This window comes from Anguilla rostrata, chromosome 5 (genome assembly GCF_018555375.3).
Source record: "Anguilla rostrata isolate EN2019 chromosome 5, ASM1855537v3, whole genome shotgun sequence".
Lineage (NCBI taxonomy): Eukaryota > Metazoa > Chordata > Actinopteri > Anguilliformes > Anguillidae > Anguilla > Anguilla rostrata.
The window spans coordinates 25525099-25541091 of NC_057937.1; the positions used below are offsets into that span (position 1 = coordinate 25525099).

Below are 15993 nucleotides of genomic sequence, written 5' to 3' on the forward strand. Positions count from 1 at the left end.
TTGTCTCGTTGTGAATCATTGATCTGAATTGGCCTTAACGTTACCGTTATTTACATTGCCATCAAGTTCATCAATATATTATAATGATCAGAATAAAGCCGTCTTTACACAGAGCATTAACCAGGGGTATAGGTGGAGCAGAGCCAGGTCTGATTTCAGTGTAAAGATGTCAAACCAGAGAAAACTAAATAAAAGAATACAGCAGTATGGATTAGCGTTATTATTTTATTATGCTTCCTCATATTCAGCCTTGCCCTTTTTTGATGAAATCTCCTTTGTTTTTGTTTTATTATTCTTGTTCTGATTGCTAATTTAATACCCAGCTCCGCTTTATTCTCGAACAGTTTGCTAGCAAAACCAGAAACACCAGCAGTAACATTTTGCAAGGCTGTTTCAAAAAAATCACACAACAAGCATTCACGAGAAAGACTGTTTAGTGTGCACGAGATACATAATTGTACGAGTCGCAGCAAATCCCGCAAATTCTTCTCTGCAGTGTGAAGATGTTCATACAGGGCAAAAGGTGGATAAAGAACGTCTGTGGAAATTGATCATCACTAATTCTACCCCAGGTCTGCTACAGCATTTTAACCCAGCTCGGCAGTGTAAAGGCAGCATAAGTTAGCCTAATGTTAGACAATGAATGAGTGTGTACATAACGTTACTTTTATAACAACCATTTTTATTCAGTAAATAGTAAGTGTTATAGTTGGCATGGCCCAGGTGCCAACTGACTGACGTCACACAGGCGACACTGGTTTGATCCGGTTGGATCTCTGGGAAGTGAGGTCCAAAAACACACCTGCAATTACTGCTTTTCGCCATTGGTACCGCCATAGAGAACAAAACAGCAATCTTCGAGATTGTAACTTTAATCGCGCTTAATCGCAAATTAATCACACATTTTTTATCTGTTCAAAATGTACCTTAAAGGGATATTTTTCAAGTGTTTAATACTCTTATCAACATGGGAGTGGACAAATATGCTTGCTTTATGCAAATGTATGTTTATTTATTATAGGAAATCAATTAACAACCAAAAACAATGACAAATATTGTCCAGAAACCCTCAAAGGTACTGCATTTAGCATAACAAAATATGCTTAAATCATAACATGGCAAACTCAAGCCCAACAAGCAACAACAGATGGGCATATTGACCTGCTAAATTTAACATCACTTAGTAATAGGAGTACTCACACAATGTAGTGTGTCCAACTTTACGCTTATAAAGGTTCACTAAAACATCCCCTATGTGTTTGAGCATTAACACAAAGCAATGGACCTCAATGCATCGCAACAACAAAGACACTGTACAACAGGTACATTGGTCCACTAAATTTCCCATTACTCAAAGATCATTCCCTGGATCCCTTGCACTTCAAGAAAATCACACAACGTAGTTGTGTCCAACCTCACATAGGGAAAATAAAGGCTCACAAAAACATCCCCTTCTACTACGTCGGATCAAAACAGGATGATACAAAATAAAACAAACAATAAATTAAAGCCGCAAGTGGCGTTGGGAGGGGTCCAAGCATTGGCACCATCGCGCCCCCTATTGAGAGATTTTAAAATGGCTTTGTCCTCATGATCATATACCTTCACCCAACATATCTACTAAATATCATGATGATTGTATAAAAAATGGATGACTTATGGCCAATTTTGTGCTAAGAGACGCCGTCGAATGACTTAGTTGCGTCGCCATGGATGTGTCCTGGCCGCTTCCCGTAAAGGCCTTTACTATGTCATAACACTTAGATGGGATGTCGTAAAACATATATGGCCCGGCGTGTATGTACAGTTGCAGCGGTTCCATGCCGCAACTAAAAAAAGTGTCACACTAGTGTTGTCACGATACCAAAATTTTGACTTTGATACCAATACCAGGTTTACTATCACGATAATTGATACTGAAACAATACTAATTCAATACTCGGTACCTAACGATACTGAAATTACCTTAATAGATCAGAAACGTAGTGTCCACAAGGGATGACCTCATTTTCGAATTCACGGTTTATTAAAAACCTGGTTTATTAACAACCTTTAAGTTGAAGCCTGTTCAACATATCAATAAGCATAGGACTATAGTGTTACAACACTAAACCATAGAAAACTATATTAAATATATTTCAAAAATTAAACAATTGTAAAGTAAATTATCTTTAAACAGGTCTTTCACTTTAAAATAGATCTAAAAACAGCATATTTCAATAACAATACAGCATCTTCCTATAATAAAATATTTACAAATTAGAACAGCTATTGCTACTGAAGTGAACTGAGTCTAAGCTTGCGCTGTATCAACCACGAAAAAAGGCACAAGCGCAGGTCACCTCACTTGCCAACCTTAGTTGCTACTGCCATCTAGCGAAGATTCTGACAAATTACACTTTTCATCCTCCCAATCGGTAATGCGGGAGACACATGTCCCTGGCTTTTACATTTGACGCAAAACTACCGAACGTCGGAAAATTCTAATACCGAACCGTTTCTTTTTCTTTTTTTTTTCTTTTTTAAGTACCGAAAAAGTGCTGAAGTGTCGGTATACCGTGCAACAGTACGTCAGGCACAAAGTGTGAGATGAAAACAGAAACGCGTTGTTTCAGTTTCATTAGTAGACGATACATGACAACAATGCCGAAAACGGAGTTTCGCAGCCCCACCATTGTCGCTCCGGTCGTTCATTTAACACGCACCCCCTCCCTGCAGTCTCATCTAAAAAACACCCCCCACCATTGACATAATGGACAATATTGTCTATCTTGGCATTCATAAAAATATTCTTTCACCACTAAAAAATCATATTCCGTCATAGCAACAAGATAAACCCGACAATAGCCCTAAGATATGCCTATACAGCAGTGAAAACGCTGCTCACTGAATAACGAAATAAACGAGAAAGTTTTTAAAAAGGATACCATGTCATTCTACAGTCAATATCTGGGACTAAATATGGAATAAATATAAAACCTTACTGTTGGTTTTACGTGTAGAGATGTCCCTTTTGAGACTGCGTGGTCATATATTGTCTTGGACAATCCGTTTGGGAAATATAGGCGCATCTGTGACGCCTGGGTATCTTCCAAAATAGCTGTGCGTAACACCACACCTGTTGTTTACGGCGTCGTCGCCCTTTTTAGTACAGTCTGACTTGATTAACAATTCATTTATTCAGTAGGCGAGAGTATAAGCTTTCTAACGATGTATAACATGTCTAATTCTGCTTTTGGAATAGCGTTTTATAGGTCAGCGTAACAGAAAATATTCTTAGCATCGCATTCACTTACGCATTCACTCTGTTAGCAGACAAATACGATGCACCTAACGAAAGTGTTCAAGGATATTTCATAATTTCTTGGAAAATACTATTATTATTGAGGACTTCTGAACATAGCTAAGCCATATGTTTGCTGATAGACCTAGCTGACATCGTTTTCTGGAGCAAAACAGAAGCAAATAGAACAATATCATTGATACTGTCTCTGTCTCCATCTACTGAACATAGAGGAGATTTCATCATTGCTATGTAAGTATTACCGCTCAAAATATTTCGGTTATATACGTTATTTTTGAAATTGAGTATCTTTAAATAGGTTAGTGGTGTTATATAATGTAAATATTTCACACTGTAATGTAAGCGTTAGATGGAAGTGTAATAGTTCTTGTGAAGCATGCAACAGTGATGACGTCAGAGCTGGAACATTGCCAAAACGTGGTGGACGGGTGAAAATTGTTTTCATGTTGTCTCATCCCCATACAAGAAAACATACGAGAGTACAGAGTATAGAAATACACACAAGTTAATTACACATTTAGGTACTGTACCGCATTGCGTGACAATATTTTTGCATTATTTTTTTAATCTGATAGCAATGTTTCATCTTAAACCCTCATAAGGGGCTCATTTATATGCTTTATAATGGACAAAAAGCATTTTATTCAATTTTGGAGAGATTTTGGATATGTTTCTGGACACCTACCTATTTTAGACCACTGTACTGACTGAAAGCTTGTAATTCCCATTTGAAAATTATGCAACAGTGATTTTCTTGAGTCAAAACAGTTGATTTTATAGTGAAATACGTGGATATGTTATGATTTACAGCAATGCATAATTTAGACATTTTGGATAGATTTGGAGATGCTGGGTACACCGCTTAGTTTTTGCTTCATACATCTATAGTAGTTCTACATATCCACCCTTAGATTATATGAACTTGTGGTCAAGAAGTTTTTTATCTAGCACATGTATAGTTTAACCTCCTGTATATATGCAATCTCTCAGTATTTCATTGCAAACTTATAAAGTGCAAATTTTTGTTTTTTTGTCAAAACAATTGCATTTGTGGCACTTTATTTCTTCCAAAATTATGAATATAAACTAATCTGCGTTAGTATTGTAAATTGTACAAATGTCTTGCTTCTTTTAAGCCATTTTTCAAGTCTTTGTGGTGTTCACATCTGGAGTTATAGAGCTTTAAATAGGGTACCCCCTAAATGGGCAAGGATTGGCAAGATTTGGCTTGTGCCTTAAGAGGTTAACTAAGTCACCTACGAAACAGCTAACTAGTTACAACCCTAACGTTACAGTCAATTTAGAGATTAAATTGAGAATACGATTTCTCTCAGCATAATGATGGATTTAAAGAGTAAACGAACTCACCCGATATTGTCCTCTCAATCAGTAATGCGGGAGACAGTTGCCTGGCGTTTACATTTGACACAAAACTACCGAACGTCGGAAAATTCTAATAGCAAACCGTTTCTTTTTATTTAATTTTTTACCGAAAAAATGCTCAAGTGTTGGTATACCGTGCAACAGTACGTCAGGCACATATTCCAATCCATTGCTCAGCTTAGCAGAGAATGCTCAGAGCGCCTCAGAGACAGATAGAATAATAACACATAAATACACATTTCAAATAATAAATACGACATTGAGAAAAAACGAAACAAAAGACGAGATATCAAGTCGCGACCTACGCGCAGATCAGCCTACCGTTTTATTTATGTAGACACTGGCATAAGTAAATTTTCGGTTACGCTGACCTATAAAACGCTATTCCAAAAGCGAAATCAGACATGTTATACATCGTTAGAAAGCTTATACTCTCACCTACTGAATAAATTAATTGTCAATCAAGCCAAATTGCACTAAAAAGATTATCTATCTATAATAAAATATTTCCAAATTGGAACACCTATTGCTACTGAAGTGAACTGAGTCAAAGCTTGTGCTGTATCAAAGAGCTGAGTACACAAGCGCAAGTCACCTCACTTGGCAGCCTTAGTTGCTACTGCCATCTAGCGAAGATTCTGACAAATTACACTTTTCATCCTCTCAATCGGTAATGCGGGAGACACTTTTTCCCTGGCTTTTACATTTGACGCAAAACTACGGAACGTCGGAAAATTCTAATGCCGAACCGTTTCTTTTTTTTTTTTTTTTTTTTAAGTACCGAAAAAGTGCTGAAGTTTCGGTGTACCGTGCAACACTACATCACACACAAACGTATACCAATCCACGGCTTGGCTCAGCTTAGCAGAGAATGCACATTTCAGAGCGCCTCAGAGAAAAAAAAGAATAATAACACATAAATACACATTTCAAATAATAAATACGACATTGAGAAAAAACGAAACAAAAGACGAGATATCAAGTCGCGACCTACGCGCAGAGCAGCCTACCGTTTTATTTATGTAGACATTGGCAGATGAGAAAATTTTTGGTTACGCTGACCTGTAAAATGCTATTCCAGAAGCCAAATCAGACATGTTATACATCGTTAGAAAGCTTATACTCTCACCTACGGAATAAATGAGTTGTCAATCAAGCCAAATTGCACTAAAAAGGGCGACAACGCCGTAAGCAACAAGTGTGGTATTACGCACAGCTATTTATGAAGAAAGCCGACCCAGGCGTGACAGATGCACGTATTTTTCACAAACGGACTGTCCAAGACAATATATGACCACTCATTCGCAAAAGGGACACCTCTACGCGTAAAACCGATGGTAAGATTGTATATTTATAAAATGTTTAGTCCCAGATATTGACTGTAGAATGGCATGGTATAATTTTTTTTTTTAATTCTCTCGTTTATTTTGTTATTCAGTGAGCAGCGTTTTCACTGCTGTATTGGCATATTTTAGGGCTAATGTCGGGTTTATCTTGTTGCTACGGAATATTGCATTACATTACATGACAGGCATTTGGCAGACGCTCCTATCCAGAGCGACGTACAACAAAGTGTTTAACCATAACCAGGAACAAGTGTGTCGAAAACCCTAGAGGGCAGTAGGCTACCGTTCCAAGTGCAGGGAACAACCGCATAGTTCAACTTGGACCCTGTAGGTTAAACTGATTAACGCTAACACAAACAAGGACAGCAAAAACGCAGTCTATGCAAAAATACAAGCAATAGTTAAGACGAGTTAAGACTAAGTCACCTACGAAACAACTGCCTATTTACAACCCTAAGTTTACAGTCAATTTAGAGATTAAATTGAGAATACGATTTACAGCATAAATTGCGTCTTTTGTTTATATTTTCGGTTACGCTGACCTATGAAACGCTCTTCCAACAGCAAAATCAGACATGTTATACATCGTTAGGAAGCTTATACTCTCACCAACTGAATAAATGAATAGTCAATCAAGCCAAATTGTACTAAAAAGGGCGACAACGCCATAAGCAACAGGTGTGGTATTACGCACAGCTATTTTTGAAGGTAGCCTACCCAGTTATCCCTAATGCGCGTATATTTCACAGACGGATTGTCCAAGACAATATATGACCACTCAGTCGCAAAAGGGACATCTCTACGCGTAAAACCATTGGTAAAATTGTATATTTATTAAATGTTTAGACCCAGATATTGACTGTAGAAAGACATGGTATAATTGTTAAAAACTTTGTCTCGTTCATTTCGTTATTCAGTGAGCAGCGTTTTCACTGCTGTATTGGCATATTTTAGGGCTAATGTCGGGTTTGTCTTGTTGCTACGGAATATTACATTACATTACAGGCATTTGGCAGACGGTCTTATCCAGAGCGACGTACAACAAAGTGTATAACCATAACCAGGAATAAGTGTGCCGAAAACCCTAGAGAGAAATACCGCTCCAAGTGCAGGGAACAACCGCACAGTTCAACTTGGACCCGGTAGGTTAAACTGATTAACACTAACACAAACAAGAACAGCAACAACGCAGTCTATGCAGAAATACAAGCAATAGTTAAGACGAGTTAAGACTAAGTCACCTACGAAACAACTACCTAGTTACAACCCTAAGCTTACAGTCAATTTAGAGATGAAATTGAGAATACGATTTCTCTCAGCATAATGACGGATTTAAAGACTAAACAAACTCACCCGATATTGTCTTCAAATGGACCGTATTATTTATTTAGACATTGGCAGACTACAGCATAAATTGCGTCTTTTGTTTATATGCAATGTTAGTAATTGCAGCGAGAAACTGCAGCTGTAGGTCGTTATGTTATGGTAGCAACGGAACGAAGCGGACTATATATGTATTAGGCTACCGTCATTGTTTCATTATACCAGCGTGTTTTCGCGCGTTTGCACAGAAACTCAGAACCTATCAATAAAATGGTTTAGCTATTTCTCAGCATAATGACAGATTCAAAGACTAAACGAACTCACCCAATACTGTCTTCAAATGGATGCAGGCTCAAGAAAAGTAATTATTCATCCTCTCAAAAAGCTTTTACTAAGAAACTTGGTAGCTTAGCATGCACTCTGGGTGGCAATGTCTTCCACTGCTTCCCCGACGTTCAGACGCACCCCTCACTGATAAAAACTAGACCCTACGGTGTCGGATTACTCGCGTCGCCATGGATGTCGCTTGCCGTAAAGAAGTTTACTAGATGTCGTAACGCTTAGATTTGGAGCTCCAGCTTTTCCGCACCCCAACTAATAAAGAAGTCCAAATGGCGGGCAAACCATATGGCGGACATAGGTGGTCCCAAAAGCAAAGTTGTAGAGCACATTCAGATGCATCGGTCGATGAAGTTTTGTGTTGATCTGACATACGGTGTGGGAGTTAAGACCTTTTAAACATGACCCTTTTGTTATAGCGCCACCATCTGGCCGACATAGGTGATTTGTAGTGCCTGAGTAGTGGGGGGCCATAGGAACCCACCCACCAAATTTGGTTGGTGTACAACTTATGGTTGCTGAGCCTCAGACATTTTAGCGGAGAAAGCTTCCATGCCCCAACGAACAAGTCAAAATGACAGGCAAACAATATGGCGGTCATAGGTGGTGCCAATGGCAAAGTTGTAGAGCACGTTCAGATGCATAGGTCGATGAAGTTTTGTGTTGATCTAATGTATGGTGCGGGAGTTATGGCCTTTAACACGTTACCCTTTGTTATAGCGCCACCATCTGGCTGACGTACGTGCTTTTTAGTGCCTGAGTAGTGGGGGGCCATAGGAACCCACCTGCCAAATTTGGTTGCTCCAGGACTTATGGTTTCTGAGCCTCAGACACTTTTAGCGGAGAAAAATAATAATAAGAATAATCCTAACAGATACAATAGGGTTCCACCAGCTTCGCTGCTTGGACCCCTAATAATAATAATCCGAACAGATACAATAGGGTTCCATCAGCTTCGCTGCTTGGACCCCTAATAATCTGAACAAAAACAATAGGGTTCCACCAGCTTCGCTGCTTGGACCCCTAATAATCCTAACAGATACAATAGGGTTCCACCAGCTTCGCTGCTTGGACCCCTAATAATAATAATAATAATAATAATAGTAATAATAAATATAGCTGCTAGCAGCAATGCGGGGCCCTACGAACATGTCCAAGCCGGGTAAACACTAGGCGAAGGAGAAAAGAGTCCAAGCGGCATACATTTCAGGATTTTGGACAATCTACATACCCGTGCGTGAGACAATCCAACTTCCGGTTCATGAGAAACATTACTTCGAAACATGAATGTGCATTAGAATAAAGAGCTAACTTTGTCACGCCACAAATCACGCAATTTTTTACGAAACGACTTGTCCTTATCGCCCTTGATGGAGAGAAAACCCAAGAGTGCACATGTGCGATGGTGACGGAATCAGGTAAAGCGTTCATGAGAAGATGAGATTTATAGTGTTATATTAGCATTAGCATTAGCTTCCTGCCAAAATTTCAAATGCCTGTAATTTCCTTGTTTTTTTTATGCCGCTTGGATTCTTTTCTCCTTCGCCTAGTATTTACCCGGCTTGAACATGTTCGTAGGGCCCCGCATTGCTGCTTGGAGCTATGTTTTGAAGTTGTAATTTTGGCTGATACTCTGATTTTAGGCTACAAACTAGCTGCATCTCGAATGGGCAACAAGTTATGTTATCAAAATGTCATCAAATTTAATCCAATATAACCAGCTCACCATACACCACAAAACCCAGTGGCATTAGCTTCTTTTGGTAAATGGTAAATGGACTGCATTTATATAGCGCTTTTATCCAAAGCGCTTTACAATTGATGCCTCTCATTCACCCATTCACACACACACACACACACACACACACACACCAACGGTGAAAGGCTGCCATGCAAGGTAGCAATCAGCTCATTGGGAGCAATTAGGGGTTAGGTATCTTGCTCAGGGACACTTCGACATGCCCAGGGTGGGGGATCGAACCGGCAAAACTCCGACTGCCAGACAACCGCTCCTCCTGAGCTATGTTGCCCCTTTTTGTGAAGTATAAAGAATGCTTTAGAAGAAAAAGGAAGACTTACGGTTTATGGCTTGCTGTGCCCCTGCCTGCATAAGGACACCGCCGGGGGAAAGGTCTACAATGGCAGAGCTGGCTGAATTGCTGGAAATAACCTATGGGGCAGGCAGGTAAATAAAACAAGGAAATGCTTGTGTCAGATTACTCTGCTTGTGTTAATTGAGGGGGGTTCCACAGACCTAAGGTGGATCTGTAACTAGTTTAATGGGAATTATAGCTGGACAGTAGATCACCTCACCTGAGTCAGACAGGGCTTGTAGCTGGCCATCTCATGCTGAATGTAGCTAACAGAGTTGATGATGTCCTGGCTGGTGGTATAATTTTGGGACTGCAAGGGCACAGGCCCGTGAAAGTACCTGGCAGGACACAGATAAACTTCAATTATACAGGTTAACACAATATAAGCACCTACACCATCAACTACAGAAGTTGTAATGTTTTCAGTATACTGTATATTCCATAAGCCACTGCACCATAAATTTGCAGTGGGTCCCATAGCATTAACCTCTTAAGGCACAAGCCAAATTTTGCCAATCCTTGCCCATTTAGGGGGTACCCTATTTAAAGCTTTATAACTCCAGACGTGAACACCACAGAGACTTGAAAAATGGCTTAAATGAAGCAAGACATTTGTACAATTTACAATACTAACACAGATTAGTTTATATTCATAATTTTGGAAGAAATAAAGTGCCACAAATGCAATTGTTTTGACAAAAAATCCAAAATAAATTTGCACTTTTTAAGTTTGCAATGAAATACTGCGAGATTGAATATATGCAGGAGGTTAAACTATACATGTGCTAGGTCAAAAACTTCTTGACCACAAGTTCATAAAATCTAAGGGTGGATATGTAGAACTACTATAGATGTATGAAGCAAAAACTAAGCAGTGTACCCAGCATCTCCAAATCTATCCAAAATGTCTAAATTATGCATTGCTGTAAATCATAACATATCCATGTATTTCACTACAAATCAACTGTTTTGACTCAAGAAAATCACTGTTGCATAATTTTCAAATGGGAATTACAAGCTTTCAGTCAGTACAGTGGTCTAAAATAGCTAGGTGTCCAGAAACATATCCAAAATCTCTCCAAAATTGAATAAAATGCTTTTTGTCCATTATAAAGCATATAAATGAGCCCCTTATGAGGGTTTAAGATGAAACATTGCTCAGATTAAAAAAATAATGCAAAAACATTGTCACACAATGCGGTACAGTACCTAAATGTGTAATAATTAACTCGTGTGTATTTCTATACTCTGTACTCTCGTATGTTTTCTTGTATGGGATGAGACAACATGAAAACAATTTTCACCCGTCCACCACGTTTTGGCAATGTTCCAGCTCTGACGTCATCACTGTTGCATGCTTCACAAAAACTATTACACTTCCGTCTAACGCTTACATTACAGTGTGAAATATTTACATTATATAACACCACTAACCTATTTAAAGATACTCAATTTCAAAAATAACATATATAACCGAAATATTTTGAACGGTAATACTTACATAGCAATGATGAAATCTCTATGTTCAGTAGATAGAGACAGAGACAGTATCAATGATATTGTTCTATTCGCTTCTGTTTTGCTCCAGAAAACGATGTCAGCTAGGTCTATCAGCAAACATATGGCTTAGCTATGCTGAGAAGTCCTCAATAATAATAGTATTTTCCAAGAAATTACGAAATATCCTTGAACACGTTTCGTTAGGTGCATCGTATTTGTCTGCTAACAGGGTGAATGCGTAAGTGAATATGATGCTAAGAATATTTTCTGTTACGCTGACCTATAAAATGCTATTCCAAAAGCAGAATTAGACATGTTATACATCGTTAGAAAGCTTATACTCTCGCCTACTGAATAAATGAATTGTTAATCAAGTCAGACTGTACTAAAAAGGGCGACGACGCCGTAAACAACAGGTGTGGTGTTACGCACAGCTATTTTGGAAGATACCCACAGATGCGCCTATATTTCCCAAACGGATTGTCCAAGACAATATATGACCACGCAGTCTCAAAAGGGACATATCTACACGTAAAACCAACAGTAAGCTTTTATATTTATTCAATATTTAGTCCCAGATATTGACTGTAGAATGACATGGTATCCTTTTTAAAAACTTTCTTGTTTATTTCGTTATTCAGTGAGCAGCGTTTTCACTGCTGTATAGGCATATCTTAGGGCTATTGTCGGGTTTATCTTGTTGCTATGACGGAATATGATTTTTTAGTGGTGAAAGAATATTTTTATTAATGCCAGGATAGACAATATTGTCCATTATGTCAAGGGTGGGGGGTGTTTTTTAGATGAGACTGCAGGGAGGGGGTGCGTGTTAAATGAACGACCGGAGCGACAATGGTGGGGCTGCGAAACTCCGTTTTCGGCATAGTTGTCATGTATCGTCTACTAATGAAACTGAAACAATGCGTTTCTGTTTTCATCTCACACGTTGGTTGCAGTAGCACCGAATGTTTGACTTTAGTAATCTAGGCACGCAGGCGTGCCCACCACTAGGGGCTGTGCGCTAAGAGGTTAAACAAATGGCACATCTATGCTCCAGGAATCAGGACTGCTGCAACAGAATGCACCTGAATAAATACCTAAATGTTTATTCTGGGGTTCTTATTTGATATACCTGCCAAGCCGAACACTAAGCTGCATTGACAAGTGTTTGCAGTTGTACACTCAAATCCAAGCTTTCAACGGCAAATGTGCATGCTATCAAGTCAGCAAATAATTAAATATGTATGAGTAGGATTCTGAAGTCATATTCTAAGGGTAAATCAATATAACACTACTTTCTATAGCTAGACAGTCATCACACGGTAGACTAACTACCTAGCTTGTCCATTGTTAGGGCTAACGAACAACGGTTGCAACTGGAGGTGGAGGGGGAGAACAAGTAAATGTGAGCTTCCTAGCATTCTTGTAACTCCGGAAACTAGAAAGCAGGACAAATGACAAATTGCAAGCCAAGTGATTTTATGCAATGTAATGGTCAATAACAAAACAGAGTTAAACACTGCTTCAATAAAGATCTCAACCACACCGACTCATCTAACATTGCATGGCCATGTTGGGAGCATGGCTAGCCTAATTAGTACAGATATACCTCAGTCACATACAAAAAAATCTTATCAACTATGTTAACATACATGTGCAAAAGTCTTAGGCACCCTACATTTTTAAATATAATATATAGTATGTATTTGGTCTTAGATGTTTATTTTTTTGTTTTCTGCATTAGTGTGTCAGTAGAAAAGAGCAAATATGAGTTTTCCAAACAGGAATTTTCCAAAAAATGAAATTTTACAGATACATTTTTGTATTTTGTCAAATAAAGTAATATTTTAAGTAATAGACTACTTTTCAGATAAAAACTTGATCAAGGGACTCTGGGATTACCTGGAGAACCAGAAGCAAGTAGAAGAATCTGTAGAAGAACTGTGGCAAGTTCTCCAAAATGCTTGGAACAACCTACCAGCCGATTTTCTTATAAAACTGCCGGACAGCGTACCTAAGAGAATTGATGTAGTTTTCAAGGCTAAGGGTGGTCACACCAAACATTTTATTTAGTTTTTAACTATTTACTGCTCTTTATATCATTTTTTCGATATTTATAACCTTTCATTTCATTATTTTTGAAAGCATCTTAGCTGTACAGCATTTTTTTTACAGGTGCCTAAGACTTCTGCACAGTACTGTATGTATAAAATTATAAGCAGCTTTCAAAATATTAACCGTTTACCAACTTAGATTGAGGCTATTTGGGTCCACAAGTATCCAGGTTCGGTTTGGACAGGCACTTATATTGTACCGTGTATCATTATCTTGATGTTGTAGCTTGTCATGCCTCCTAGTTTGACTTAGCATAGGTTAGGACAGAGAGTAATGTTTACTGTGTGAACTGGGCTTAATGAGTTCATGGCTATGAATAACGGTTACAAAATGAGTACTGTACCTTCTGGGACCTGTGTATTGTAATTGCTCCAATGACCTTCGGTAGGCAGTTATAGCATGTTGCTTTGGACAAAAGCGTAATAAACTATGTGTGCCTTACTTAGTCATCAACACTTAAAAATTGAGGGGAAAAAATAACAATGGAAATTCCAACAAAAAACTACAGCTCGGACTTGGAAACTGCTGCTTGCAGCTATATTTATGATAATTTAAAAATAACACACAATTTTAAGTTTTCCCAAGTAGTGTGTCATTCACGTTTTTTTGTTTGGCATTTTAAGAAAACACTCTTTGACGCAGGACCTAACAGTCGATGTTTTGGGTAAATTGTATTTTCTTCTGAAATGCCAGTTGCAATATGGATTATTTCAGACTTTATGATGTAGACGAGATGAATCATTTAACAAAGAAAAAACTACCATTGAAAGAACATGAGCCTCCTACCTGTCAGATCTCTTCAAGTTTAGGGTGACCATCTTCTGCACAGTCCTACCCTGTAGGTCCTCATACTCAATTGCTTCCTGCAACTTCACCTAGGAGGAAAAAAAATAATGTGAGATGCGGTCCTGGAACTCAGGCAAATGTCTGGTTCTCCTGCTTGTGTTTACACATCTCCCCTAAACAGCTGTCATATCAAGCCAAATTCATACAATGGCTTTACAGGCAAGTTGCCAGACTGAGAAGGGCACACGCTTATCTAAAGACTTCCAAATTGATAAAAGAATACAATCATTAAACACTGCAGTGATCACACAGGCTTATCAATACAATTCAGTTCTCCTGAATCCTGATTCTCTTAATAGAGTGCATGAAACAAAACATTTTGACAACCTTTCTGCAATCTGATTGGTACGCGCAGTTTTCTAATGGATTTGTAAAAGCACCCACGGGCACCGCTGGGTTTAGACAGGAACCTGGTTGAACATTACCCACATTATGGACTGTTGACAGCGTTATATGTATGTGCATGTAAGTTACTGAGAATAATGTGATAAATGTGGTGGACTGTGAATAATATAATTTGTAATGCAGGGGATACTGTATGTGCATACAGGCACACTGAGCTCTTATTAGTTGGTATAGGGAGGTTTATCCCAGGTATGTATTGCCTACATAAGTGTTTGAATTATAGAAAGACCACCACCTCGATCCTCCATAGAAAAGTATCTTAGAGACAGATAAAAGCATAAGGTCATGTTCCATCGTACAAAGTATCTTATAACTGTCACTAGATTTTTAATGGTTCCCCTGTGTCTACAGGTAAGGGGGAGTATGCTCCCTTGAGGAAAGTAGTAGTGGGTGGGGGTCTCTTGGTGGTGTGGAGGGTGTTTCTGTCCAGACCTTATTTGGGAATACAAAAGAAAGTGTGTAATGTGGAAGGCTCAGGATTGCATTTAAAGGAGTAACATGGTGGTTGAATGTGACACTTGCCAGTTGTCTTTAGGCAACAACAAAACAAATGTGCATAATTTTTTTATTATTCATTCATTTAAATGTATTTTAAAACGTATTTTTCTAAGCCTAAATTTCCCACTATAACAGTTCACCCGAACTGTCTGGGTGTGGTAATGAGAACTGTCAGTTAGCTATGATTGACAGACCGTGCCCCGTTACCATAGCTACCTCCATGATATGCGCTCATCTTGGGAGACTGAATTTTCACAAGCTAGCTAACTTAGCATATCAAGTATCGATAGCTAAGGACGTTGACTTGTATCCAATAATAATTTTTGCTAGCAAGCTAACCAAGTTACGATAAAACCACAACTATAACGTCCTTATGAAACCAAACTAGCTAGCTAATGTTATCGATAACATTACATTATGAAAGCAAACTACATAGCTAACTAATGTTAGCTAACTATAAATGAATGTAACCAACCAGAGATAGTCTAATAGTCCTTAAAAGGCACTTTAATAAGTGAACCTAACGTTAGTCAAATATTTGCATTGTCTTGCCTGTAAGCCAGCGACACAAACTACGGGTCACGAGTTATCCATGGGACCCGAAATTTGATTTAGAATGAGCTATCACAGCAATCTGACTGACAGTAGGAAAGACTAAAACGGAGCTTTAGAATGTCGCCAGCAGTGTATGCGTGTGAGCTCGACAATACATTTCTCACAGAAAAGGTGGTTTGTCGCCTTTTTTTTTTAGGTTAATTACAGTGGTGATAGAAGTGACAATATTTAAGTGGTGCTGTGCTGTTAGCCTTTACTGATTGCTGTACAAGGTTAATGTGAAGTA

At 38.5% G+C, this 15993-nt stretch overlaps 1 protein-coding gene across 5 annotated transcripts in view; it reads right to left on the reverse strand.

The window, feature by feature from the left end:
- gtf2h1 (general transcription factor IIH, polypeptide 1) overlaps positions 1-15993 on the reverse strand; it is a 284403-nt gene that overhangs the window by 199465 nt on the left and 68945 nt on the right. For all 5 annotated transcript variants that reach the window (XR_010330029.1, XM_064335675.1, XM_064335676.1 and 2 more), the window contains 3 exons: positions 14190-14278; positions 10009-10126; positions 9775-9865 (listed from right to left, as the gene is read on the reverse strand). Coding sequence is in view for 4 of the 5 variants with exons in the window: in XM_064335675.1 (XP_064191745.1) it covers positions 9775-9865; positions 10009-10126; positions 14190-14278 (298 nt within the window). In the remaining variant the exon portion in view is untranslated. The remainder of the gene's footprint in view (positions 1-9774; positions 9866-10008; positions 10127-14189; positions 14279-15993) is intronic.